This window comes from Postia placenta (assembly GCF_002117355.1).
Source record: "Postia placenta MAD-698-R-SB12 unplaced genomic scaffold POSPLAscaffold_6, whole genome shotgun sequence".
Classification (NCBI taxonomy): Eukaryota; Fungi; Basidiomycota; class Agaricomycetes; order Polyporales; family Adustoporiaceae; genus Rhodonia; species Rhodonia placenta.
In genome coordinates, this window is record NW_020169837.1 from 2,103,857 (window position 1) to 2,128,920 (window position 25,064).

The window sequence follows — 25,064 nt, forward strand, 5'->3', positions numbered from 1 at the left end:
GTTACAGTGTCACTGAGGTATGGAGACATTGTCTCCGATAGATGGAAGCAGCAACACTAGGATGAATTTGGGTCTAACAGATTGTGCTGTTCCGTATTGGTCGCGTTCACGAGAATGTGCTACTAGCAAGGAATCAGGATTCGGGAAATGAGGCGGCCTCGACTGTCTAGGTCCACATTCCGTCAGCCTGCAGGTCTTCAAACAGAGTTAGAGAAAGACCATTATGACCAAGACTGAGACTGGTGCTACACAGTCTAGTCTCCGACCCTCTAAAGCTGAGACCGGCTAGGAGTATCTATCACTTGCATGATTCCGAAAACGATGGTATGTGACCGTTTAGACGACGTAGAATTACCTCACAGCGATATTGCATAGCCTTTGAAGCAGATGCGGATCTTTAGCCCAGCAGTATATTGCTCAACGGAGGATATCATGCCGGAGAGCTCAATAACAGTATCTTGGTCTGCTGATGCATAAAAGACTCCCATGACATTGCATGAGCAAATAAATCTGCTAAGATTCGTGATTGTACCTACTTGGATTGAATAGAACGTGCGCTCCGAGCTCGGAAGTCCGCGACATCGGTTTCACATTCACCAGTAGAGCCGACCAGACAGTTGGAATATCGGGAAAAAGAGGACGTTGCCGCTGAACTAGCGGAATAAGTGAATTATTCTGGTAGTGGCAAGCATCCGCAAGGTCCGAGACACATACTCTAACGCCAGACCTCGCTGCTGGAAGCAGAGACCAAAAATAAAGAACTATATGCTGAAGCGTGGCCCTCAGGCCTGGTGTACGGCAACAGTGATATGTCACGCTCTCGGATGACAGAAACTAGATTAACACTGTGTCGCAATCACTCAGCTGATTAATATCGTCAGACCTGCTGAAAGCCTGAATTCGAACTGGTGCGCGCAAACGGAATTCGGGTGAGAATGGGCAGGCCCTGGAAACAACGGCCTACTTTGGTGAAATATGGCTGTGACGATACTTTTCAGGATACAGCCAGGTCGGGGCTATAGTCACGAGCGAATTCTGCCGCTTGCGCACGAATATTCTCGGCCAGGTATACCAAACAGTGGAAAACTTACCGTATAAGGCATACGATCGGCACCTCGGTGATCGCCGTTTACTTGTGTGGGCGCTCATAGCGGCAAGTGTCGATCAGGGGTCTGATACAGTTTGTAACTTGCTTCGATGCTGCAATTTTGTATATGTTCGTTCAATGAAAGGCTCTAGTCTATGATATGTGAAGCCGAGGCAATTGGAAGCTCATCACTATATCGTCAACCCATCTCCGAGTCACCAGGGACCGTCCTGCGGAATGGCTTCAGGGTCGCTCGCTTGAAGACGCGCTGCTTCTTGTCATTCTATCGGACTTGTGTTTCCCATCACAACATCGAAAGCTCAGTGACGCCGCAATTCCGCGGAGGAGAGACAGGTGGCAGATATCGGTACCTAAGAAGGCATGACGCCCGTCACCTCACCATGGCGAGTCTTTAAACAAGGCGCTGCGGTACCTCCGCTCGTCGGAACGTACCTAAGTCAAGATCTACTTACGTCGCATCAGGTGCGTTCTGCGGACATTGTACGGACAGATGCTGGACGTATAAAAGGGACTTGTCGTGGCCAGGGGTTCGCCACTCAGTCCACAATATGTCTTCAAAGCTCTCCAACGGGATCTACCTTCGCTCTAGTACGTCTACGTCCTCTGCCTCGTTCTAAAACAGAGAAGAAATAAGACCATGCTTAGGCATCAATGCTGAATTTACCAAGGATCCCCAGGTCCTTGCGGCTTTTGTAAGCAGTTATTCATACGCCACGGTCTGCGTTGACATTAAGCCCGCATACTTTACAGAGTCCAGATATCATCCCCCTGGGCCAAACGCAGCCCAAACACGAAGATCTAATCAGCTCCTATGACCAGTTTATCGCGCATGATATTGATATCGACGAAGCCAAGACCCGCATATACATTCGAGGCAAAGCGGTCATAAGCAAGTACACACGTGGTATAGAGACTCAGGTGTCTCTCAAGGCGATCCCCAACGAGCTCATCCTCTGGCCTCAAGCTTGGACGAGCGCCGCTGACCTTGGCCAGGTCGTGCTCAAGGCATCAAAGGACGGCGAAGGCACGTCCTTCGAAAAACCACCCCATGTCGTTAAAACTGACATTCTCTGTCATGCACTCGTACAGTCGTAGCGACAGAGACCCCAATCTCATACAATCCGACGCAAGGCCTCGGCCGCCACGATACCTTCATTGCGAAGGCCACCAGCAAGAACGCCTCACTCGAAGACCTCGTGCCCAAGGTGCAGAACTGGCGCGACTTGGTCAAGTATATCGGTCAGGATCCGACGCTGGCTACATACAATGTCGTCTTCGCAGACCCGTGCTCCACCAACGTCAGCTTGACCACTCGTCTCCGGCTCTTCGACAACAAGACCGACAGTGTCGACATGGTCTTTGGCATCGAGGTATGCAGTGAAAAACAGTAACGAAGATTGGATGCTGACGACCCCGTGCAGGCCGTAGGGATCCCGGCCAAGAACATCGATGCATCCTTATCCTGCTTTGGTGCCACGCCCGACTACATTCCGTTCTCGTTTGGGCATCAGCGCGTCCACATCGCGCCCTCGACGTTGCTAAGCACTAAGGCTACTGTGCCTGTCAACTTCGATGGGACGATTACGCTCAATGTGTTCAATGACACGCAGCAGACGTTCGGTGACTACTCGTCGATCTCTTTGATTGCGTATGCGGTCACGGTCGTCGACGGACAGGAGACGTTTACTACGCTAGGGGCTGAGCACGTTGTGTTCCATTCGAACATACGTGTGAAGAAGTTGCTGCGCAAGTATGAGGTAGCCAATGACGGTCCATTCTATCCCTTCTACTTTAGGGACAATTTGTCGGATGGCCCAGATTTCCCAAGGGTGGCGACGCATATACATCTCCTGGTATGTGGCGTAAATGCCCCTGACGGTGTATGTACTATTACTAACAATATATCGCAGATATTCAGCCCTTAGGTGTTACTCCGGACCCAAACGTCGAAGAAAGCCTCGGTCCAAAGAATTACTATGTTGACATTTCGAATACCCGCAATGAGGTATGTTACCGCCTTCATCGTCCTTCTCATGGCAAGAGACAAACACACTTGCAGGTCCTGCATGGGAATACTTCCAACTACATCTATATCCGTGACACAACTACCGCTCCGACCTCAGGCAAAGTGCGGCTGTACGCGTTTCCCAACAACATCCTGTTGCACCCTTCGCTGTATGATCAGGAGAGCAACATTGTTTGGGACTACAATGATGACGGCGAGCGATATGTCGCAATCCGGTCTTACTCGACGAATTCCGCGGCCTCGCTCAATCCAATCCTCCTCTCGGAACCGTTCAGCTGTGCGGACAGACCGCTTCTACCGGCTGGACATGACCACTATTCACTTGTGGCCGAATGCAAGCCGGATGGCACTGGTCCGGATGGCGCCGAGTACCTGTGGCCACACACGCAGGTGGACGACTTCAGAACTGCGGCTGAGTTTACTGCGTGGGTCCAGAATGGACCTTATGTAGCTCTGCGTAGTGTGGAATACATGCAAAACGCGGATGCAGCGTCTTACGTCCTCAGGACTGGTTTCACTATTCCGGGTGAGTACGTTTATGTGGCCTCATCGGCCCTCATTCATACAATGTCTTTAGAGGGCTTCAGCCCCACGGATTACTGGGTCTTCCGCGTCCGGCTTGTCAACTGTCCTGTTGGCTCCGCTATGTAAGCTGAATATCTGATGGTACCGTGATAGTGTTCATCCCACACCAACAGTTCTTTTGATTCGAGCGATCCAGAGATTCAGTACAGTCTTCGTACTATCACAACCCCGGAAACGGTAGGCCGACACAAATGACGTATAGCTCATGGCTTACATTCACTTGGTCATCAGGAGATCGGGATAATCTTCACCGGCAAAGCGCCGGGATTTAACTGTCAGATCGCGATCCGTTGGTTTGCGAATGGCAAGTCTGCTCAGCCTGGCCAGCGCATTGTAGCATCCCTTGTCTACAGGACCGTGGTCACTACGTAAGTGCACATCTTTGTACTGCGGATGCTATCACAGTGTGAATATTTTACTTCATAGTGCATTGGCGTATCACCTTACTTGCCGCAAGAATATCGGAAAGCTCGCTGAACCATTCGAGGTGACCGTTGGGGACAACTACCCAAATCTGGAGATGCCTGATAGAAAGAAAGGCCACCCGAAGGTCGGAGGGGCACACGTCCGCCGTGTGCTCGGAGACAAGTACAGCGTTGCTGGGGGAATTCATGTTGACTATGTCGTCGGTGTAGACACCTGGGGCCACAACTTGACCTAGAAGTCGATCATGGCTGTCATCCGACCATGTACTACTGGAACACGGCACACTGTATATGATGTAGTTCGGCAGAAAGTGTAGCTCTCTGTCCTGATAATTGTTTATGGGAGCCCCACTGCATCTTGAGGCCGGATGTTCAAAAACCCTTATAGTGTGGATTAACATTGATGCCAGGTGAACTATTACTACTATGTCGCGAACAATTATGCCTGCCCCATAAGTCAAGCCAGGCACAACACTATACGACATGTATCCTGGGTAGTGGTCAAGCAAAACTAGAGAGATATGGCTGACAGAATCATATCAAACAGTTAGATCTTCGGCAGAAATTGAGAATGAAGACGATAGCCTAAATCGTGTTTGACCCAGGTTGTAGCCAGCAAGCACGTCAAGGACAACATACAGAGCGATCTGTGTTGTACCATACACGATCATGTGATCTACCACTGTAAGTTTCGACTGTACTTCCAACACAAGCATCAGCTCTTCTCACGATAGTCCTCTTGCACCTCTGAAAATGCAGTCGGCTGCCCAACGACTCAGACATTTTGGCAGGCACGTCGTCCACGGGCTCGCGGACTGCAAGATTGATAACAGGTATGCTGCATCGCGGGCAGGCGGTCGACGCCAAGGGCATAGAGGTGGGGGTGAGTGGAGGTGATGGCGGTACGAGGCTCGGGAGAGGACGCTGAAGACGGGCCAGAAACCGACGGTCTGTCTGATAGCAGATTGGCACGAATACATGTAGACGCGGTTTGACCGAGATGACGGCAGGATGGTTGTTACCATGGCTCCCCGGCGGAGTTGTTCGAGTAGCAACAGTGGTAACAAGTAGTACGAGCAGCGCAGAGGTATTAATGTAGGAACGAATTGTCATAGCCGGTCAGCTGGTAACCGGTCCGAGCTACTTGTGCGACCGACAACGTGCCCGTGCCTTTCGATGCTATAGGCGTGTACCACTGGGTACATGAGGCTTGTAGAAACGCTGTATGGCCCCTGGAAACGGCGGGGAAGCTCGGCGGGGCAGGTATGTAGAACACCTAGCTTGATTTTTCATCCTCTCGGGTCCAGAGGGGTGTATCGCAATGCCTGCACTGGAGGCCTAGTGCTGGTCCGTGAGGACGCCTTCGATCCTTATCGCGACTGTCCGCTACCAATCAATGCATGCCACAGCGTCAACAAAGTGATGCTCACAAACGATCGTGAGCTAACACTTTGGATATCCTTGACTTTGGAAACCATGTGCAAAGTCTAGGCATACAGATGCCTGCATCCAATCGAGCACAGCTGCATATCCGAATCTGTTGGAACAAGGGTGCGATGGCGCGGGGCGCGTTTGTCCACGGGCGTAGCGATGCCTGTAAGGGACAATCGCGTAGCGTATGTACATCGCGCGCGGTCGTTATATACTATGATAGGGGCCTCCGACCCCCGGCTACTCGCGCGCCCGAGCTTGCGAGCTCGTTCCTCACCACGCGGGTCAGCGTGTTTCAACAGAATCTTCACCCCAAGATCGAAGGATAAGAAGAAGGGGCGTATATCCCGAATGTTCCATAAGACACGATCCAACACGTCGCAGACAGTTTTCAGCCTCGCCATGATGTTGTCCAGCACTTTCGGTCCGGTAGAGGGACAGTGCGATCTGTGATGCAAGGCACAGCCCTCGCATTTTGGGCCTTTGGGCACAACAGTTCCGTGGCTAAAGTGGACATCGATGATGAAGTATCAGAAGGTCATCAATCAGGAAACCTTCTGACATCCAGAGGCGTGAGACCGCCCTTATGATCCAGGCGTGGGACATTGAGTCCTTGACATGTATCTTCAAAATGACACCTCCCGTCCTCTGGTTGTGCGTGAACACACTTGGGCATCGAGGTAGGGACAGACGTCGTGCTGGAGGGCATCAACACAGAGACAAGATGATATGGCATTAATGTTCTTACCTAAGCTCCAATTAAGCTTTATATGGCGGGTGTATGGTCCAACCATTTCGAGGAATGGGATGCTGAGCGGGACAGTATCAAGGCGGTCTCCGTCATGATTCCCCAATGAAAGCAATATGATTCAAAGCAACGCGTGGTCCATGTCCGGAGCAACAAGCAGCCAATGTGCGATCACATCAAGGGCGGTGGCATTTCAGTGGTCAAGCTCAAAGCCAACGGATGCGTCGTATAGATTACGACTGGAATTGAAACGACTCATCCATAAGAGGGAGATGGGAGGCATCGATGCATCCTCAAACCTTACTTGTGCGAGAGCAAGCGTCTTTACTCGGAATCCCTGTCTCAAAAGACACGTGTGAGAGACGAGGCTGCGATAAGTAGCACCCGAGGTGAATGAGATATCATGAACCCTCAAAACATCAATTTTGATCAAGGCATGAAGGTGGTGGAAGACGTCCTGACGGAAGTCGCCCGCCCGCCAGTCCCCATGGTCGATAACCACATGACGCACGCTCTGCCATACATAACCAAACAGGGCTGCCACAAATCCGAAGTGGCCGAGCGACCTCGTTTTCTCTGCGCCTCTGATGGTCACATAGCGCGGCCCCGCCCAGTCACGACGTCTTGTCCGGTATTCACGGAGCACGTCGCCTCGGTTGTTGAACACGATGTTCCGCACCAGATAGGGCCTGCACATAGTCCACCAGTGCCGACAGACGAGTGAGAGCTTGAGAAGCTCCTTGGTCTCAGCACCGAAAATGCAGTCGAGCACCATGTCCCAAGGTTCCACCGGAAGTGTCAGTTTAGCAAAGGGGTACGCAGGTTTGAACCGCCGCCGAGCTGACCATGACGCTGTGCCCGACGCGCCACTTGGAATGCGTTCCGAATGCCGGAGTGTTGGTAACCTTGTCGCGGTCAGCACAGCGCGCTATGGAAATCCAGTTGTTTGACTTACGTGTCATGTTCGTCCTCCTTCATTGGTTCCGATATACCGAACGTTCCGGTGAGGCTTAGTCCTGACACCAGCGTCAGGAACCTATTTTGTAGGGAAGCCTCGCTATACGTTGCATCCTGAGTAGTACCACGAGTAGTGTCTTCTGTGATTTCAAAAGGCAATGCTGACATTGCAGGTTCTTGCCTCAGGTGGGGCCATGACGCAGCTATCGCGCACCCGACCACCGATGGAAAGGAAGAAACATCAGGTTCCTGCCAGAAAGGCAGCCCCATTCTTGTTCCTGTGACCACAGGACGCGACGTATAGAACGTGACAGAACATACATGCCATCTGCATTTATTTTCACTCCGCTTGACTGGAGGTCGATCTGAGGGAAACCTTTCGCGATATCCACTTCTGCAGGAAGCACTTCCATCAAGGTCTGAAAGGAACCGTTAATGCGCGCTCACCGTTGAAAGAATTATTGACCATTGTTATAGTGTCTCCGCTGAATGGGTCTTGGAACAGAGGCACGTCCTCACAGATACTACGAGTACGCTGCACATCATTTTTTGGATATCGTGGAGGAGCAGAGATTGACATCTGGCTCCAGCTCCACAGAATCTCTCGGCTGCTCGATGGGAACACGTTGTCCGCGGACGGCGCCGTTGCGTATTTGCTGGACGAGGAAGATCTGTCTCCTTGTGTTCAGCATCATGTCCATGAGCACGCTAGGTACTCACGGATCCAACAGGAACTCCGAATTGACGTCAGGTCAAGAGAACACATGGATGTGTGCTCGCTGAGTCGCAACATGAGGCCTTGGCTGTACATGAAGGCTGATGCGGGAGAAGGGTCATATGTGTGTCGAAGAGTAGTTTTCGTCCTGTTATATATATATATATAAGGCTGCCTCAGATGCGCAAGGAATTCAAACACGTACAAGTCTGCCTCATCCTTCTACGCTGCGGTCAGTTCAGAGACACCTACGCAGGTCCCGACTAGCGAGTTGTTCCTAAAACGAGAGCCATACTTTCCGTAAAACCAGCTCTGCCCTCTTCAGTGTTGGAAGGATGCGATATCGCGCCATGATCATCGAAGCGAAGTGATGTGAATATGGCCTGCTCGTCCTGAAGGCGTGACTCATCCTCGTTTGCGTTGCAGACGACGGTCGCTTAATCTTGGGGTTGAAGGAGAAAATGTATGCACGTTTGAGACTGATCTGACGTCATCATAGACCGTTGCCCCGCTGGACAGTTCGCCTGATGCTCCGGCGCCTTCTGGATTCCCCTTGCAGCATATTTGGTATATTCAAAGGGATAAGAGGTGTAAGTCTGGGCCCACTCCTGAGATGTATCCAGCCCGAGATCTGCTTGGCGTTACCACGTTCTCGGCAGCGGGCCGTATGCATCGCACCCAGATTTAGCTTCGACGGAGGCTTCGTCTTCAAGGCTTGCGTCACCGTACCTGGTGTCAGGTGAGTACTGAGCGGTACATCATGGCGAATGGCTCAGCATTGACTCCGGGACTCACGAAGACCTGCCGTCGTACATGTCTGACCTTAAGGGATGCTAAATATTGCGGTAGAGGGAATATCTGATGGGTGTACGGAGGATAAACGATAAAGCGTTAGATTCCGATAGACATCTTCCAGGTTGTGGAATATGTATCTTATACCTCTCCTGCGCGTGCACGAGCGGTGCAGGCTGAGTTCAGTCGATGACTCGCCGGGCTGACATGTATGATTAGCTGCATACTGCAGCACTTTCGTGCGGTGTAGATGTACCACTACAGTCTGGGCTGATGTTGGGGAGGAGATGCAGCGCGTCCTGACGGAATAGAGGATGCCAGCGATGGGTTATTATCCGTGCCTGGCTTTCTTTGGATAGACGCCGACGAAGTATCCCCAAGGCGCTTATGTTCCCGCATTACCCCATACAGCAACACAATGCTGCGCGTCCATGGGCAGACGGACAACTCTCAGCATACCGCGCTCAAGGACGACATTGCATAAAAAACTTGTGATCGTGTACGGCCGTCAGCACCCCAATGCAGCCTGATAACTGGCCGGATGCCCGAAAGCGTCCCATGGCAGAAGTCAGAAGCGGCCCTTGCACAGCAATTTGTATAAACGTTCACCTCGGGGTACATGTAAGCTCTCACGTAACCAACATTGGACCACAAACATCAAGGTATGACCACCATCGCATTCATATCGATGAACCTTAAGAATATTTACCATGCGACACCATACATACTAGAAATGCTTCTTGCATCTCCGCCGGGGCGGAGCGACAACAGGGAGGAGCTTCCTGTAAGGCGTGCCGAAGCACGACAGGATCATAAGTGCTACTAATCACCTCCATGAATGAAGACAGAGCAACACAGCCTTCGCGATCCGCTTCGTAGCGCTTCAAGATCCCGCAGATGGCTCCGCCCGTATACGAGTGCCCACCATGCGCTATGTGGCTGGATGCATATATCGCGCTTACGTATAGACAAGCTCCGCACTTCCACGAGGAAACAAGGTGCAGCATGACTGAACAACGCGCCTCGTTGTCGCTTTGACGTGGGCCGCGTGTAACAGTTCAGTCACGGTACCGCACCGAATTGTGACTCTTCTCCCCTACACTTCGTGCATGAGATAATTAGAGACACTGGAAGCTTGCGCTAGGTCTTGTGATAGGGCGTCGGTACGGACGCCCGGCACGGGAAAGAACACGAGGAGATCCGCACCATCCCTGCATATTGTGTTCCTGAGGGAACCCTCATTCCTACATGCATGCAATCGGGAGCGATGCATGAGCAGGCTTGTACGTGTCCCCCCGTAGAACTGGAGCACGGGATAATTTGATGGTTATCGCCGATACTTGCTAGCGCATGCATCCTCGGGCTTGAAGCTCCACGACGGACACAACTAGTGTGCGTGAGGGCCGCTTGGCCATCTGTAGGGAGACAGATGAAATGCCGAGGAATGAATGCTGGAATGTACCAGAACTGTGTACAACGCACCTCTGCATAATCTAAAGACATATTGTGTAGTCATCAATATATATGTATGAGTCTGCGAATATCTGAGGCCTGGAGCGGAGGGGAAGTCTGCGTGAGTCTAGAGCCTGAGATCAGAGGTGAGAGTGTTCGAATTTGCCGATGAGCGACAGCGACGAATAGGAAGAGATTGATTCCCTGTAACGTGACTGCCTGTCTTGTTATCCTCCGAGTTCATCCGTTTACGCTACGGTTCGAAGTCTGCCCTCATTCTTTTAGAGCTGACGCATAAGAGTAGCGCGGTCCTTCAAGCTTCAACTTTCAAGCTTCATCATGTAGGCGCTCCTCGTGACAGTAACCTAGTGTTTTACTGACGTGGAACCTCCCGACCAATACAAGCACTTTGACACGCTGGCATCCCACACAGTTCGATATACTAAAACACGCTATGCGCACCCTGCTCTCTTGTGTATTATATTGGATAGCTTCGATGACTGAGAATGCGAGCTGTTTATCATTGTGAGATGAATTTAAGGGTTTCTGTCGATAAGCTTGCCGTTTATGGGACACGATCGACATTTCGGTGATCGCCGTCAGGTTTTTGGTCGACGCGCATAGTGGTAAGCATTGATCAGGCGTCTGATACAGTTCGTCAGCTTCGATGCTGCAATCTTGTATACGTTCGTTCAATGAAAGCTCTAGTCCATGGCCTGTGAAGCCGAGAAGATTTGCAGCTCACCACCATAATGTCGACCCATCTCGCCAACATCCGTCTGCGAGGCTCGGGAATTACCGGAAGGCCAACTGTCAGGTTATCCCGAGAGCTTCTTTTGCTCTCTTCTATTACTCTTGAACCGCATCTGTTCAGCTACATTTTCTAGGCGAGGGCTGATTAAGATCCCCGAACATAGTGGACTCAGTCTTTCAGTGCAAGTAATTAGCACGCTGAGATCAAAGACTATTCGCGAGCAGGTATGCAATCACCGCCGATCACCTTTCCCCACGCGGTTAATAAAGTCTAGAGCCTACAGGAAGCTGTGTATCCAATAGGCTTCATGAATGGGACGTCAGGTACGGCCACATATATGGGAAGGATGCATGCACTCGTGACCCATCTTCCATCCACTTTCTAGATTGAGATTGAATGCGCTGAATTGCTGCCCATGTAGATACGAGGATTACTGCTGCTACACGACTTGACGATGTTAAGGCTCGATGCTACCAATAACCTTCCACTCATGTTCACTTGATGCCGAAACCAAACGTAGGACCAGGCAAGATGAGTAACTAGCAGCAGGTTCTCAGAATGCTGCAGCTCAAGAATCTTTCGAAGGCATGTCTTCTTGGAATAGAAGTGTGCTGGTTGATTTCACATGTAGGTTGTCTCCGAATGATTTTTTTGATATCTTGTCAGTTCTCTCGTCAGATGATGATGGAAGACACTTTACTCGCTTCGTGCAATGTACCGCAGCGCCACAATGATTTGGCAATCTCTAATTTTGGTACGTTGTGTCGATCCTTCAATGGCTTTGCTCCTCGCTGGGCGGATGGTGTGTGCATGCAAATTGTGGCATCGCCCGTGATGCTATGACGGAATCGTAGCGGGCATGGGTAGGATAATGAAATTGTTTGCAACTGGAAGCATAGTAAGCCATATCGTAATTAACGGCGTTCATTAAGTAGACGTTCACTTCTTGTGTCATTTCACCCACAGTATTGGGAAGGCAGGTCTGCAAGGAAGTGTGTCTCTTCATTCAGATGTTCAACCGTCTATTATCAACGTGTCACAAGTTAGACCCGGACTCTGTTCTCGAGCCTCATTGCGTATACAACGCCTTATACACGGCGCCACTGGGAAAGAGGAACCACGGCCCATAGCATCCATTCAAACATGCGACAAGACTATCACATTTACGTCTGAGGTCGGACACTGCCTTGGCCCTCATGACCGGCTAGACGACTGAAATTACGTCTTGCCTTGTCCGGGGTAGGCGAACTATGTAATATGCATGGCATGGAACAGCGTCGCCTTCACACCTTTAGACATCTTCCCGGCTAGTACTGCGTATAAAGGCTGGCCTCAACGACCCATCCAGCTCAGCAGTCTCACTCGAAAGCTATCGAAACAGCAGACATGACCTCTCAGATCTCCAACGGCGTTTACCTTCGCTCTAGTAGGTCGCTCCTGTCTCTCCCGAGAGGTGATGTTCTGACATCACCAATTAGCTATCAATGCTACGCCTGCAACTGATCCTCAGGTCCTGGCCGCCTTCGTGAGTCGTTTGTTGAGGCGCCTCGTTTCACCCTTTGTAACTGGAGTCTTTGTCAGAGCTCGGATATCATCCCGCTAGGTCACACGCAGCCCGATGCCGCTACCCTGGTCGCCGCATATGATCACTTCATTGCACACGAGATTGATCCCAGCGAGTCCAAGACGCGCATCTATCTGCGTGGCAAGGCGGTCATCAATGGCACCGCCAAGGAAGTCGAGACCCAGGTCTCGCTCAGGGCAATCCCTAACGAGCTCATCCTGTGGCCTCAGGCTTGGGAGAACGCAGCTCAGATTGGTCAGGCCACGCTGAGCGCGTCCAAGGACGGAGAAGGTACATTGCACACTCAATACTCAAAGTAATGGTACTGAGAAAGCTTCTCCATAACTACAGTCGTTGTGACCAACACGCCTATCGCGTACAACCCGAGTCAAGGTCTGGGTCGTCACGACACTCTGATCGCTGAGTGCACTACCGGAGTCGCCAAAGCAGCGGGAACACTTGCGCAGCAGGTTCACAACTGGCGTGACCTTGTGAAGCTTGTGGGCGAGGATCCGACGTTAGCCACGTACAACGTGGTCTTCGCCGACCCGTGCTCGACGAATGTCAGCTTGACCACAAGGCTCAGGCTCTTTGAGAACCAGGCTACTTCGGTCCACATGGCCTTCGGAATTGAGGTATTACTTGGACTTCGAGATTGCTGACAAGTCGTGTCCTAATGCCGATAAATTGTAGGCCATCGGTACTCCGGCCAGCGATATCGACGTCTCTCTGGTCGGTTTCGGCGCCACGACTGGATCCAAGCCATTCACGTTTGGGTTGTCCCGCACCAACATTCTCCCTTCCAAGTTGCTCACCACCCCTGCCATTCTGCCTAAGGACTTCGACGGTACGGTAACCTTGAACGTCTTCAACGACAAGAAGCAGACGTTCGGCGACTACTCTTCCGTTTCCGTTATCGCGTACGCTGTTACGGCGGTCAGCGGGAAGGAGACGTATACCACGCTGGGTGCTGAGCACATTGTTTTCCACTCGGACACGCGCGTGAAGAAGGTTTTGAATAAGTTCGCTCGCATCCGTCAGGCTGCTGTAGCGACCAATCCAGCTACCGCTCCTGCCTTTTATTTCAGAGACCAGGTGACCGATGGGGATCAGTTCCCGCGAAACGGAACATACTACTTCTCACCTGGTATGTCGCTACATATTAATACGTCATGATGACTATCATTAACTGTTCCGGCTCCTAGACATTCAGCCCTGGGGCACGTTGCCGGATGCCAACGTACAGTCTGATCTAGGTCCGGCCAACTACAGGGTTGATGTGTCTGATAAACGAAACGTTGTAAGTTTCAATCGTCTTCTGGGAGTGCTCGATTGTTCACAATCGTGCTACACACAGTCTTTGGTTGCTAATCTCTCCAACTACATCTATCTGCGCGGCACTACTACCGTCCCGGCTTCTGGCTCTGTGCGGCTGTTTGCTATACCCTCTTCAGTGCTCTTGCATCCGTCGCAGTACAGCACGCAGGGATGTATCATCTACGACCATACGTCTGGGGGAGACCCCAAGGTTGCGATTCGGAATTACAACACAACCTCGCCCGAGGCTCCTGTTCTCTTCACGGAGCCATTCAACTTCTCCGACCCCCCGCCGCCTCCCGGAGGGGACCACTACTGTCTCATTGCCGAGTGTAGGCCAGATGGGCTCGATGCTAATGGCTACTCCTATGAGTGGCCCCACCAGGAAACTGGGGACTTCGCTACGGCTGCAGAGTATGCTGCTTGGATCCGGAGCAACCCATGCGTGTGCCAGCGCAACATGTGCTACATCAGCAACCCGAATGCGCCGTCCCAGGTCTTCTACACGAGCTTCACCATTCCGGGTGAGTATTCACATCGTTGCAGAGTAAAATTGGTATTTTACCTCGTGCATCCCTTGCAGCATCGTTCAGTGCCTCCGACGTCTGGATATTCCAGGTTCAGGCCCTCAATTGCCCATCAGGATCCTACATGTGTGTTATTCTGCATCTCGTGTTGATGCAAACACTGACAGCTTGCACAGCGAAATGGATTCCAGCGATGCAGATATCAAGATCGGGAAGTTGACTATCACCGGCTCTGACCAGGTACGAGAATAGACTACGGACATTTTGAACCATCTGATGTCAAACGATTGCAGACTGCGGGTGCAGAGTTTACTGGGAAGGCTCCCGGCTTCACCTGTCAGGTGGTCATCCGCTGGTACGCCAACGGGACACAGGTTCAGAACGGACAGCAGATCTCTGGTAATCTCGCACTCCAGACGATGATGACGTCGTAAGCGACATTTTCACCTCGGTCAACGCGACTTTGTCTCATTTGTCGTTTACAGGATGATGGGCGACGAGTTTTTCAGGCGCCGCAACACCGGGAAACCGAGCGCCCCCTCTGTGCGCACTGTCACGCACGACTACCCGAATGTCAAGATCCCCGACGAGGACAACACTGGCGAGAAGCAGCCGCCCAAGATTGGCGGAGCGCACCCTCGCCGTGTTTTGGGCGAGAAATACAGACTCAATGAGGTAATTTACATCGATTATATCATAGGGGCAGACGCTATGGGCTACAATATCGGATCGGCTTGAATCTGTTCTTAGCCTGGGTATTCTGCGTGCTCTCTGTCGCCTTTTAGCACAGCAGAATACGCTCTATGACTCGTTGCCTCCAGGTCTGTACAATAGTGTTGTGGTGATTGTCTGTTGCTGCCTGCAATCTCTTAGTACGCTGTCGTGTACGATACGTTTGATCTTTGGCTAGCTCTCGTTTCCTGATGCGTAGCGTGTCTTGTTGTCTGTCGGAGTCTGCAGTACACGTCGCCGCTCCTGACACTCGCACGTTTGTACCTTGACGTCTGTAGGAGTAAAGCGCATTGATATATGCAGAATCGTTGGGCTCCATAATAATGTCTGAATGGCTGAAAGCGCGGAGGTCAGTTAGTTTCAGAGGCGGTATTTGAGATTGAGCACAAGATGGCTCCCTCGCCCTGTTCTATATTAGTGTAGTACTCGCCTCGGTAGCGCCGACGTGCCAGCTGCCATTCCTAATTAGGGTCCGGCCATGTTCCACGAATGAGTGAGATTTGATCTATTAAAGGAACGGTCCAATTTACTATCAAGACACATGGTGGGCGGTTCACAAACACGGGTGCGAGCGAGGAATGAGTGGATTGTGTGAGCAGGAGACCACAGTTGTGCTACAAGGGGGCGAACGCGACACATAATGTACACTGCGTAGTCGTGCATGATGCGGCTTTCGTATGAGATCTATGACTGTATTACAGGATAGAAGTAGAATAAGCCAACAGCAAGGGGAGACTTACCGGTAGTGGGCGGTTGTGCATAGCCGCTGACTCAGAAATGATTGGGGCACAATGAGAATGAACAATCATCAGATTGGCTTTTTGCTGAAGCGGCAGTCTAAAACCACTCAAAGCTGACCGGGCCATCATTCGAATACTAGGTGTCTCCCGACAACCAATATGGCTTGTATTGCAACGAAGGTAATGTTACACAATATCTCACTTGATCTTTGCTATTCGGCTCAATCGGAACTACTACACAATTCAAAGACTTTCCGTGTTTACTCCTAATAGTACACAAACAGCTGTATATCGTTACAGTGGCTAAGACATTGGTCAGATTACCACGGGATCAATCCAGCTTATAACCTAGGGTATCCGCGCCGACAACATGGTCAATGAAAACGCCCTCGGGAATAACATACTTGTCACCCAGCACACGGCGAACGTGCGCTCCGCCGATCTGCGGAGGATCATTCTTGTTCTTGGGCTCACGGCCGGGGATCTCCAGATTCGGGTAGTGATTTTCTACAGTCAACTCGAACGGTTGGGCAGGCTTGCCAATACTCTTGCGCTTGTAGAGGTGATACGCCAGGGCGCTACCAGCCAAAGCCAAATTATGTGAGATAGAATTGTGCTTGTAGAACAATGGGAAGGTGACTTACGTGGTCTTGTAGGACCGATATACGAGATTACCCTCGACGCGTTGGCCAGTCTGAGGTTCCTTTCCGTTCGCGAACCAGCGGATGGCAACCTGACAGTTGAAGCCCGGGTTCTTACCAGAGAAGACAGGCCCAGCCGCCTGGAAGTTGATGGAGGTTCAGTACACCACTACGCACATGCCGTTTCGTGACGTACCTCATCAGGGATGGTGATAGTGAGCGGGCTGAGCTGCACTAGTGGATCACTCGAGTCCATAGAACTGCAGTGGCTGTCAACAATCTATCGTAAGTGCTCGAAAATGTGCACTCACACCGCAGATCCAAGAGGGCACTCGATGGCCCGGACCTGGAAGGTCCACAGATCCGCAGGAGTAAAGGTTTCTCGACACGCGCTGTCAGCGAGATCACGAGCAGTTTACCCAAGGCACTCACCTGGAATAGTGAAGCTGGTCCTGAGAATTTGGGAAGCAGCATTTGGATTCGACACATATGTGACATTGCGCCACGCAACATAGGGCTCGTTCTGGACCCATGCGGTAAACTCTGCGGCAGTCCTAAACTCGCCCGCCTGCAGGTGTGGCCATGTGTACTCGAAGCCGTCTGGGCCGATGCCATCCGGCTTGCATTCTGCTACAAGACAATAATGATCACTCCCGGCCGGCGGTGGCGGGCGATCCGCGCAGTTAAACGGCTCAGGAAGAAGGATGGGGTTGGGCGCATCGGTAGCGTCCGTAGAATACGAGCGTACTGCGACGCGCGGTTCGCTGTTCTCGTTGTAGTCCCAGACAATGTTTCCCGTTTGGTCGTACTGTGAGGGATGCAGGAGCGTGGCATTGGGAATGACATACAGCCGTACTTGGCCAGAGGTAGGCGCAGCGGTGGTGGCGCGAACATAGATGTAGTTCGAATTGTCTCCATGCAAAACCTGAAGCCGCAGATCAATTGAACATCAGTGTATCTATGGTGGCCCAGACTATAACACACACCTCGTTTCGCTTATTAGAGACATCAACCATATAGTTCTCCGGGCCAAGGTTGGATGTCACGTCCGGATCCGGGACAACTCCCAGTGGCTGAATATCTATGTTATAGCGTCAACATCTCCACAGGTGTCAGACAGGTACTGCCACGGACCAGGAGATGAATATGCGTCGCCACCCCTTGGGAAGTGTGGGCCATCCGACAAATTGTCCCTAAAGTAGAAGGGATAGAATGGACCGTCATTGGCCACCTCATACTTGCGCAGCAACTTCTTCACACGTATGTTCGAATGGAACACGACGTGCTCAGCCCCTAGCGTCGTAAACGTCTCCTGTCCGTCGACGACCGTGACCGCATACGCAATCAAAGAGATCGACGAGTAGTCACCGAACGTCTGCTGCGTGTCATTGAACACATTGAGCGTAATCGTCCCATCGAAGTTGACAGGCACAGTAGCCTTAGTGCTTAGCAACGTCGAGGGCGCGATGTGGACGCGCTGATGCCCAAACGAGAACGGAATGTAGTCGGGCGTGGCACCAAAGCAGGATAAGGATGCATCGATGTTCTTGGCCGGGATCCCTACGGCCTGCACGGGGTCGTCAGCATCCAATCTTCGTTACTGTTTTTCACTGCATACCTCGATGCCAAAGACCATGTCGACACTGTCGGTCTTGTTGTCGAAGAGACGGAGACGAGTGGTCAAGCTGACGTTGGTGGAGCACGGGTCTGCGAAGACGACATTGTATGTAGCCAGCGTCGGATCCTGACCGATATACTTGACCAAGTCGCGCCAGTTCTGCACCTTGGGTACGAGGTCTTCGAGTGAGGCGTTCTTGCTGGTGGCCTTCGCAATGAAGGTATCGTGGCGGCCGAGGCCTTGCGTCGGATTGTATGAGATTGGGGTCTCTGTCGCTACGACTGTACGGGTGCATGACAGAGAATGTCAGTTTTGACGACATGGGGTGGTTTTTGGAAGGACGTGCCTTCGCCGTCCTTTGATGCCTTGAGCACGACCTGGCCAAGGTCAGCGGCGCTAGTCCAAGCTTGAGGCCAGAGGATGAGCTCGTTTGGAATCGCCTTGAGAGACACCTGTGTCTCGACGCCACCGACAGCTTTGTTGATGACAGCCTTGCCCCTCAGATATATGCGGGTCTTGGCTTCGTCGGGATCGACATCGTGCGCAATGAAATGGTCATAGGAGATGATCAAGTCCTCGTGGTCAGGCTGCGTCTGACCCAACGGGATTATGTCGGGGCTCTACAAAGAACATGAGGTCGATCGCGACGCGGATAGTGGGATAACGAAATGCTCACAAAAGCGGCCAGGACCTGAGGGTCCTTCGCGAAGTCGGCATTGATGCCTTAAGCCCATGTTAATTCAGCTGTGAAGGTACACAAAACGCTGCCAGACAACGTACTGGAGCGAAGGTAGATTCCGTTAGTGAGTTCAAAAGACATGGTGTAAACTGGTGACGAAGACTCAGCCATCCCGATGTCTTTTATACGTGGTGCATAGTGTCTGTTCTCATCCACATGACGACTCGGAGTCGACATGCCTGCACTGTGCCTTGTCGCATTCCGCGAACAGTCGGAAGTAATGGAGCGCTGGCTTCAAGACACCTCCTACGCTTACGGTCTTTGAATATGCGTGTTTGCTGGGTCCTGAACTGCCGCGGACCTGTGGCGCCGCTAGCCCTTCAAAGAGCTGATCGGCCACTCTTAGTCCGAAGGCTACTCTTAGTCCGAGACCACGGGGTGGAATAATTCACTCGTCAAGGGCAAACATCGGCATAGCGTGCTGAGGCTGCTTCAGAGGACAGGCGCGCATATTCATGCCGATAGTTAATGGAAGAATTGAAGAAGCTGAATAACAGGCTCAGATCCCCGTTAGCAACAATACTTGACATCACCTGTCTCTATACGCTCCTGGGTAGAGGCAACTTAGTAAGGCGGAGAGGAAGTTACATAGAACTGGCCGAATCAGAACTGTGCCGCCGGCAATCACCGCGCCGATCCTTCACTTTCCATCGGATAGCGCCGACATTCCAGCAAGAAACGGCGCACCTATGGCGCATCGCAAGGCTTCTTGACACGACGCGCTCAGCTGTATAGCGTACACGTTATTCACTGCATAAGCTGGCTGTCAATAATTATCTCAAATTCAGCAAAAACTCCAACTTGTTAGTGTGCTCACTGGCAGTGCCGCCCCTGAGCTTGAAAAGCTTAAAGCATCTAGCTACTGACCATGGTCGGTATACGTTGAGCCTTTCCTCAGAGGATTATTAAGGCCCACAATAGATGCTGTGGAACCGACGCTGTTAGCGAAAAGCACATAGGCTATTAAATGTAAGACTATCTGTTCATTTGCTCACACGTTCTTCTACCTAAGGTGCCTTTCTGCTTGAATGTTTGTCCAGCGGTACTGGAATCCCTGTAGCTAGGTGTCAGGCTACGTTTAGCTACTCGACGGAGACACACCACCGCCGGTTCTAGTGAGGAATGCGCGACCGATGTCACGGACATCCGAGCGCGGAGCGCACGACCTGTAGATTCAAGGCGCAAGTCCCAACAGCCTTCTTTGTTCATGGCGTGTCATGGGACACTCTCATACACGAACAGGGCCTTGGCAAGGAGTCACGTCGAGCGAATTGTACAGATGCTCGTCTCCAATTGCCCCGATGGAGCGTCTGTCATTGACCACTGTATCGCCGACGCCAATATACCATGAGAGTTTAAATACTCTGGAGTACGTCTGCAATATTTATCTACCTTGTTCCACATACTGAAGCAACACCATGCAAGAGCTCAATGGCGATGTCTCTCTTCTCGCTCATACCCAGCTCCAAGAGGACTGGACAGTGCAGTCTCCGCTGTCCGTTTTGAACTCCACAGCTGGCCTTGCTTTGAATACCGATGTCAACGGACGACTCAATGTTTTCTACATCAGCGGTACTGCAATCTTCAATGCCTATCAAGACCTGCAGGCCGACGCGAACACCGTCCAAACCTGGACGGTCGAGAACACTCGATTTTGTGAGTTTCTCTACCCGTCTCCCGTATTCAACTGAGCCAACATTTGCATTGTACAGCGCAATCTGTTACACCCAAATATATTGATTCATTTTTGCTCCCGTCTGGGGGTGATTACGTCGCTGTGGTCGCCAGCGACTCCAACGTCTATACGCTGGACACAGACCAACGCTATCCAACCTGGACTCTGATTAAGAATACCGTGAATGTCGCTCCGCTGGCTGTGACCCCGTTCTATACCTCCGACGGCGTACTACAGATCGCAGCATTAATGTCTGACAGTCGCGTATTTCTAATAAATCCGACCACTGGGACATGGACTGCTGACGGCGCTGTTCACGTCGCCAGCCAGTCCGTTACAGACTTCAAAGTTTCCCAAATGTATGTCTTACATATGGTGCTACTGTGTCAATCTCTCACCTGTGCGCTTCAGCTTCGCTGGTATTCAAGCTCGCGCTAAATGGGGCTATCTCCTGAGCGGAAAACTGTTCCTCGATAGTACCTTTGAGTCGGGTGTTGCTACGGTCACCAGCAACGGACAATTCTCTGCAATCGTGCGTTTGTCTCATCGGTTTGCTTCTTGCATAGTCTTAAGTGCAAAACCCACGACGTTTTGGTAGAGGACCATTGCGAAGGGCACATACAGCTCTCTCGCATACGTAGCCGTCGAAAGCAGTATAGCTCAGCCACTGATTTTTGCGATCAATGAAGTCCAGCAGCCGACATACTTCCAAGCCGACGGCACAGGCAAGTTCAATAAGGTCCTCCCGTTCGGCACTACCGTCAAGTACACGAAGATGGATGCAGTGCGACGGACTGGACTGGATGCAGACAACGTCTTCCTCGAGTGGATCGGTAAGCTGCACTGCTTATTGTGGTTCTCTAGCACTCAACGGCTCGCTGCAGAAATAATTGCCCAGGACGTATCGGGCAACCTGTGGCATGTTGGGTCCACTCCTGTCGAAGCTGAATCTGGCCCAGACTCGCTTCCCAGCACGTCCATTTCTGCCCTTCCGAATGGCGACTACGCGGTGCAAAAGTGGACGGATCCGTTGATCATCAGCGCGGCGCCCGTTTTGGGTTTCGCATTCAGCAACTCCGGAGATGGCTATCGCTACCTTGTCATGATTACGTCGGGCGGATTGGGGCAAAGCGTGGATGCGGACGTTGACGTTCAAACTGCGCAGACGAGCGTGTTAAGCACGCTCGTGCAAGATCCAGCAACGACGGACTGGACCGCAACCCAGGTGACGTCGACGAGTGTCGACTTGCCTGATGCAGAGAAGCAGGCGGTATGGTACGTTGAAGTCGCCGTCACCGACTCGAATCGCATCCAGATGCCAGGTAACGCTGCCCGTATAGTATTGCGTTTAGCTACTGACTTTGGACGGTAGGTCTCACCGCTGTTGTCAATGCGGTGGAGTACGCTGAAATCGATATCAATGGGTACGTACTGCGACGTTCTTGGGATACCCAATGATCATGCTTTTCCGGCAGAATCACGACTTCCGTGGATGCCGTGCGTTCATACACGACTGTTACAAACGCACAAGGGAAGGTATGCTTTACGGCTACCGCCAATGACGACCTGAGTTGCCCGACCTTTACGCTGTGGGTCGAAGGCATGGAGGCGGAGCACCGTGTTGACATCCAGGCAACGGGAGACCTGGAGACTAAGTTCGCTAATATCACTATAGAAGGGCTCAAAGAAGCGAAGGACCAGACAACCGGCGCATCCCTTTTCGCCAGTCTACCTGAGCCTGTTCTCACCGATATGGCCAGCGCCTTGAACAACTCTATGGAGTCATTTTCATCGAAGCAGGTTGAGCTCGGGAATGAGGTTCTGGGATCAATCTCGAGGCGATACATCCATCCGAGGACGCGTTCCGGCATCGCGCGCACACGCAAGCGTCATGAGAGATCTCTTGGACACATTCATGGCAATTCTGGCCGGGCGTTCCACTTGAAGCTCCGACCTACGCTGTCCGTCGAGAATCTATCTCAGGAAGAGGCCCAGCGCCGAATCGACGAGAAGCTAGCCACGCTTCCTGGGTATGACTGATTTACCGATGAACTTTCCCCCGTCATTGGCTTAACCTCGTGTTATTGTAGATTCCTCTCTTCTTGGGGAGCCATCTTCCGCGCTGCCAAGACCGCTATCGTAAATATCGTCGATGTCGTTGTCACCGGGATCAAAAACGCAGCAAAGGCGGTGATCACATTCATCAAGGACGGTGTTGGCAAGTTAGGATGCAAATCTGGTCAGTAACGCTTCTGACTTCTACCACTAGAGTATGTCTGGCAGGGAATAGCAAGCTTCGTACAACAAGTATGTCCGATATCAATCCTAGCTCTCGCAGCTCACCGACAAATAAACTCAGGGATTTGACCTTGTCAAATCTGTCTTCGATGCGGTCAAGTGTACATTCCAGAAGCTCTTCAACTGGTTGGCATTCCTCCTGAACTGGGATGATATCAAGAATACTGCTGCAGGCTTCCGTCAGAAGATGCTTACTTTCGTGGAGAATGCGAAAGGTGAATTGACCCTCTTCATCCACTCTTGTTCTGAACACATCGCCCCTCTCTAGACTGCTTCCGCAACCGGATACCACCACTGGTCGATGTTTTCTTCGCTCATGTAAAGGACTGGCTCTCAGCGCACTTCGATAGCGTGATAGAGCAGATGAATGGTGTCGCTATTGGAACATACGACAACGACAACGACATAACTGAAACTGGATATTCTGTCTCGAGTTTCATCGAGAATCTCCCGTCGACTGCGACATGGCTGTTGAACAAGGTATTAATCTCGAATGCCGCTCGTCACAACAACTCATAATGCACGGATCAGATATTCAACGCTCCAGGCGGTGACATGGGCAACAGCCTCCCAAACCTGGACCCTCTGATTTCAGTGTGGCAGGCCTTCTCGAACGCTGTGGCCGCCTCGGACATTTCTGATGATCTGAAGAATGCCATGATCAGCGTAACCACTTTTCTCAAGTCACTAACCACCCGCGGGCTCATAGACGGTAAAACCATCGGCGACTTGCTAGCCGTGTTCAAGAATGCTCTCATCCTGGTACGTCGTGTATGCTGCCGCTGATTAATGCTCCTTACTGACAGTCTCCACGAAGTTGATCGATGTGGCGCACATCCTCACGGACGCGTTCCTTGCTTTGGCCAGTGGTGTCTTAAATTTCATCGTTGCAATATTCGACATGCCAATCAGGATCCCTATCCTAAGCAAGATCTTCGATGCCCTTGGCTGGAAATCCTTGACGTGAGCTATTTTCAAAATTTGTGGAGTTCTTCGCCTAAGTTATTTGCGAAACCCTCATAGGCTGTGGGAAATCGTATTCGTTCCGCTCTCTATACCGTTCACTATAGCATACAAAGCCATTGCAGGAGTCGCGCCGTTCAAAGCGACAAGTATCGAAGAGCAATATCACCTGCAAGTTGCAGCGGGCGCGCCCGACGGCACGACTCTCGCATTGGGACTCCTCCGCCGCTTATGGGCCGCACCGGATATCTTCTTGGATGTGCTTGCCATCAACTCATATGGAAAGGCCAACCTGATAGATTTCGGTGGCGACGCCCTGAAGCGGGTCACCAACGGTCGGTTTCCCTTACACCTGGGCTCACCCTCTCGAACTGAAGACTCATTGGCATGTGCTAGGATTTGGACTCGGGATGCCCATCCTTTTCGTGGCGCTGAATCCCTTTCCCACTGTGTGGACAGGAGGGACTGATGCTGACAAGCGTGCTGTTGCTGCTTGGGTGCTACAAGTGAGGCTCGGCAGAGCGTTATAGGGAAACTCCACTGATGCATCTATATTCTAGGCGGCTCCCGTGCTGTATACCGGGGCTATCATGGCTTCCGAGAGAATGCTTAAGGGCCCGCGCAATGCTCAGGCCCCTCCTTTCTGGCGACCGATTGTGCTATCCGTCCTGGGCTTGTTCGAATGGGCTTCGCCCATCTGGCATTGTTATAATATGTATCACGGTCTGGAGCCCAACGTTCGTGTTCTTATCCGACATGAAGATGAATGGACGCTGATGGAAATTTTCAGAACGACTCGACCCGAGCGCATCTGGCAGGGGAGTTCCTGTCTCCGGTGTCCAACATCGCGAAATTCCTGGCGATTACCAAAAACCCCATAGGGCCCGTGGCGATTATCCTGTACATCTGTGACGGTGCTTCAGATGTTGGATCTGGGGATGCCTACACAATTTCGTACATAATCGCATCTAAGACGGAAGATGCGCAAGACGTGCCTCAGAGGCTCGCTCTACGTGATTAGAATGATGTGTCTTGTGGATATTTTTATGCAGGCACAGTGAAAGTGTAAGCGATGGTCTAGCCCGTTCAACATGTAGTCATCCTCATAAATGATACGACACGTATATTGGGGTCCTCTTCGTGCTGTGGCGTGTCATTCTCTTTCGTTTGCAACCTAGTTCATCAACTAGAGAACGGAAATAAGAACGTAACATACTGCAGTAATAAAGTTCTAAGCGTATGCTAGAAACGGTGTGA

At 51.6% G+C, this 25,064-nt stretch overlaps 5 protein-coding genes across 5 annotated transcripts; 3 read left to right on the forward strand and 2 right to left on the reverse strand.

Moving 5' to 3' along the window:
- Positions 1–1,656: 1,656 nt before the first annotated feature.
- On the forward strand, positions 1,657–4,380 carry POSPLADRAFT_1056444 (hypothetical protein; the record flags this gene model as incomplete). The annotated part of the gene is made up of 11 exons (XM_024480772.1): positions 1,657–1,696; positions 1,754–1,800; positions 1,859–2,180; positions 2,240–2,478; positions 2,530–2,961; positions 3,027–3,113; positions 3,168–3,660; positions 3,712–3,781; positions 3,833–3,896; positions 3,951–4,087; positions 4,146–4,380. 11 exons carry the CDS (start codon positions 1,657–1,659, stop codon positions 4,378–4,380), a joined length of 2,166 nt encoding a protein of 721 aa, XP_024339888.1.
- Positions 4,381–5,631: 1,251 nt separating this feature from the next.
- POSPLADRAFT_1141576 (hypothetical protein) lies at positions 5,632–7,448 on the reverse strand (the record flags this gene model as incomplete). Its single annotated transcript, XM_024485316.1, has 5 exons — positions 5,632–6,079; positions 6,244–6,273; positions 6,623–6,660; positions 6,835–7,228; positions 7,279–7,448. 5 exons carry the CDS (start codon positions 7,446–7,448, stop codon positions 5,632–5,634), a joined length of 1,080 nt encoding a protein of 359 aa, XP_024339889.1.
- Positions 7,449–12,379: 4,931 nt separating this feature from the next.
- On the forward strand, positions 12,380–15,139 carry POSPLADRAFT_1056446 (hypothetical protein; the record flags this gene model as incomplete). The annotated part of the gene is made up of 11 exons (XM_024480773.1): positions 12,380–12,419; positions 12,472–12,518; positions 12,575–12,848; positions 12,909–13,192; positions 13,251–13,704; positions 13,763–13,857; positions 13,915–14,398; positions 14,458–14,527; positions 14,578–14,641; positions 14,695–14,831; positions 14,887–15,139. The coding sequence occupies 11 exons, from the start codon at positions 12,380–12,382 to the stop codon at positions 15,137–15,139; spliced, it is 2,202 nt and encodes a 733-aa protein (XP_024339890.1).
- An 883-nt stretch (positions 15,140–16,022) lies between these two features.
- Positions 16,023–18,952, reverse strand: POSPLADRAFT_1181155 (hypothetical protein; the record flags this gene model as incomplete). Its single annotated transcript, XM_024488815.1, has 11 exons — positions 16,023–16,451; positions 16,518–16,654; positions 16,711–16,774; positions 16,826–16,895; positions 16,947–17,439; positions 17,501–17,595; positions 17,649–18,081; positions 18,133–18,407; positions 18,431–18,752; positions 18,809–18,855; positions 18,913–18,952. 11 exons carry the CDS (start codon positions 18,950–18,952, stop codon positions 16,205–16,207), a joined length of 2,223 nt encoding a protein of 740 aa, XP_024339891.1. The 3' UTR covers positions 16,023–16,204.
- A 387-nt stretch (positions 18,953–19,339) lies between these two features.
- On the forward strand, positions 19,340–24,828 carry POSPLADRAFT_1141298 (hypothetical protein; the record flags this gene model as incomplete). Its single annotated transcript, XM_024485284.1, has 19 exons — positions 19,340–19,438; positions 19,607–19,674; positions 20,442–20,527; positions 20,584–20,905; positions 20,958–21,078; positions 21,145–21,379; positions 21,431–21,868; positions 21,919–21,970; positions 22,022–22,576; positions 22,637–22,785; positions 22,816–22,853; positions 22,906–23,059; positions 23,113–23,324; positions 23,376–23,606; positions 23,662–23,807; positions 23,868–24,142; positions 24,204–24,313; positions 24,368–24,544; positions 24,598–24,828. 19 exons carry the CDS (start codon positions 19,340–19,342, stop codon positions 24,826–24,828), a joined length of 3,699 nt encoding a protein of 1,232 aa, XP_024339892.1.
- Positions 24,829–25,064: the final 236 nt, after the last annotated feature.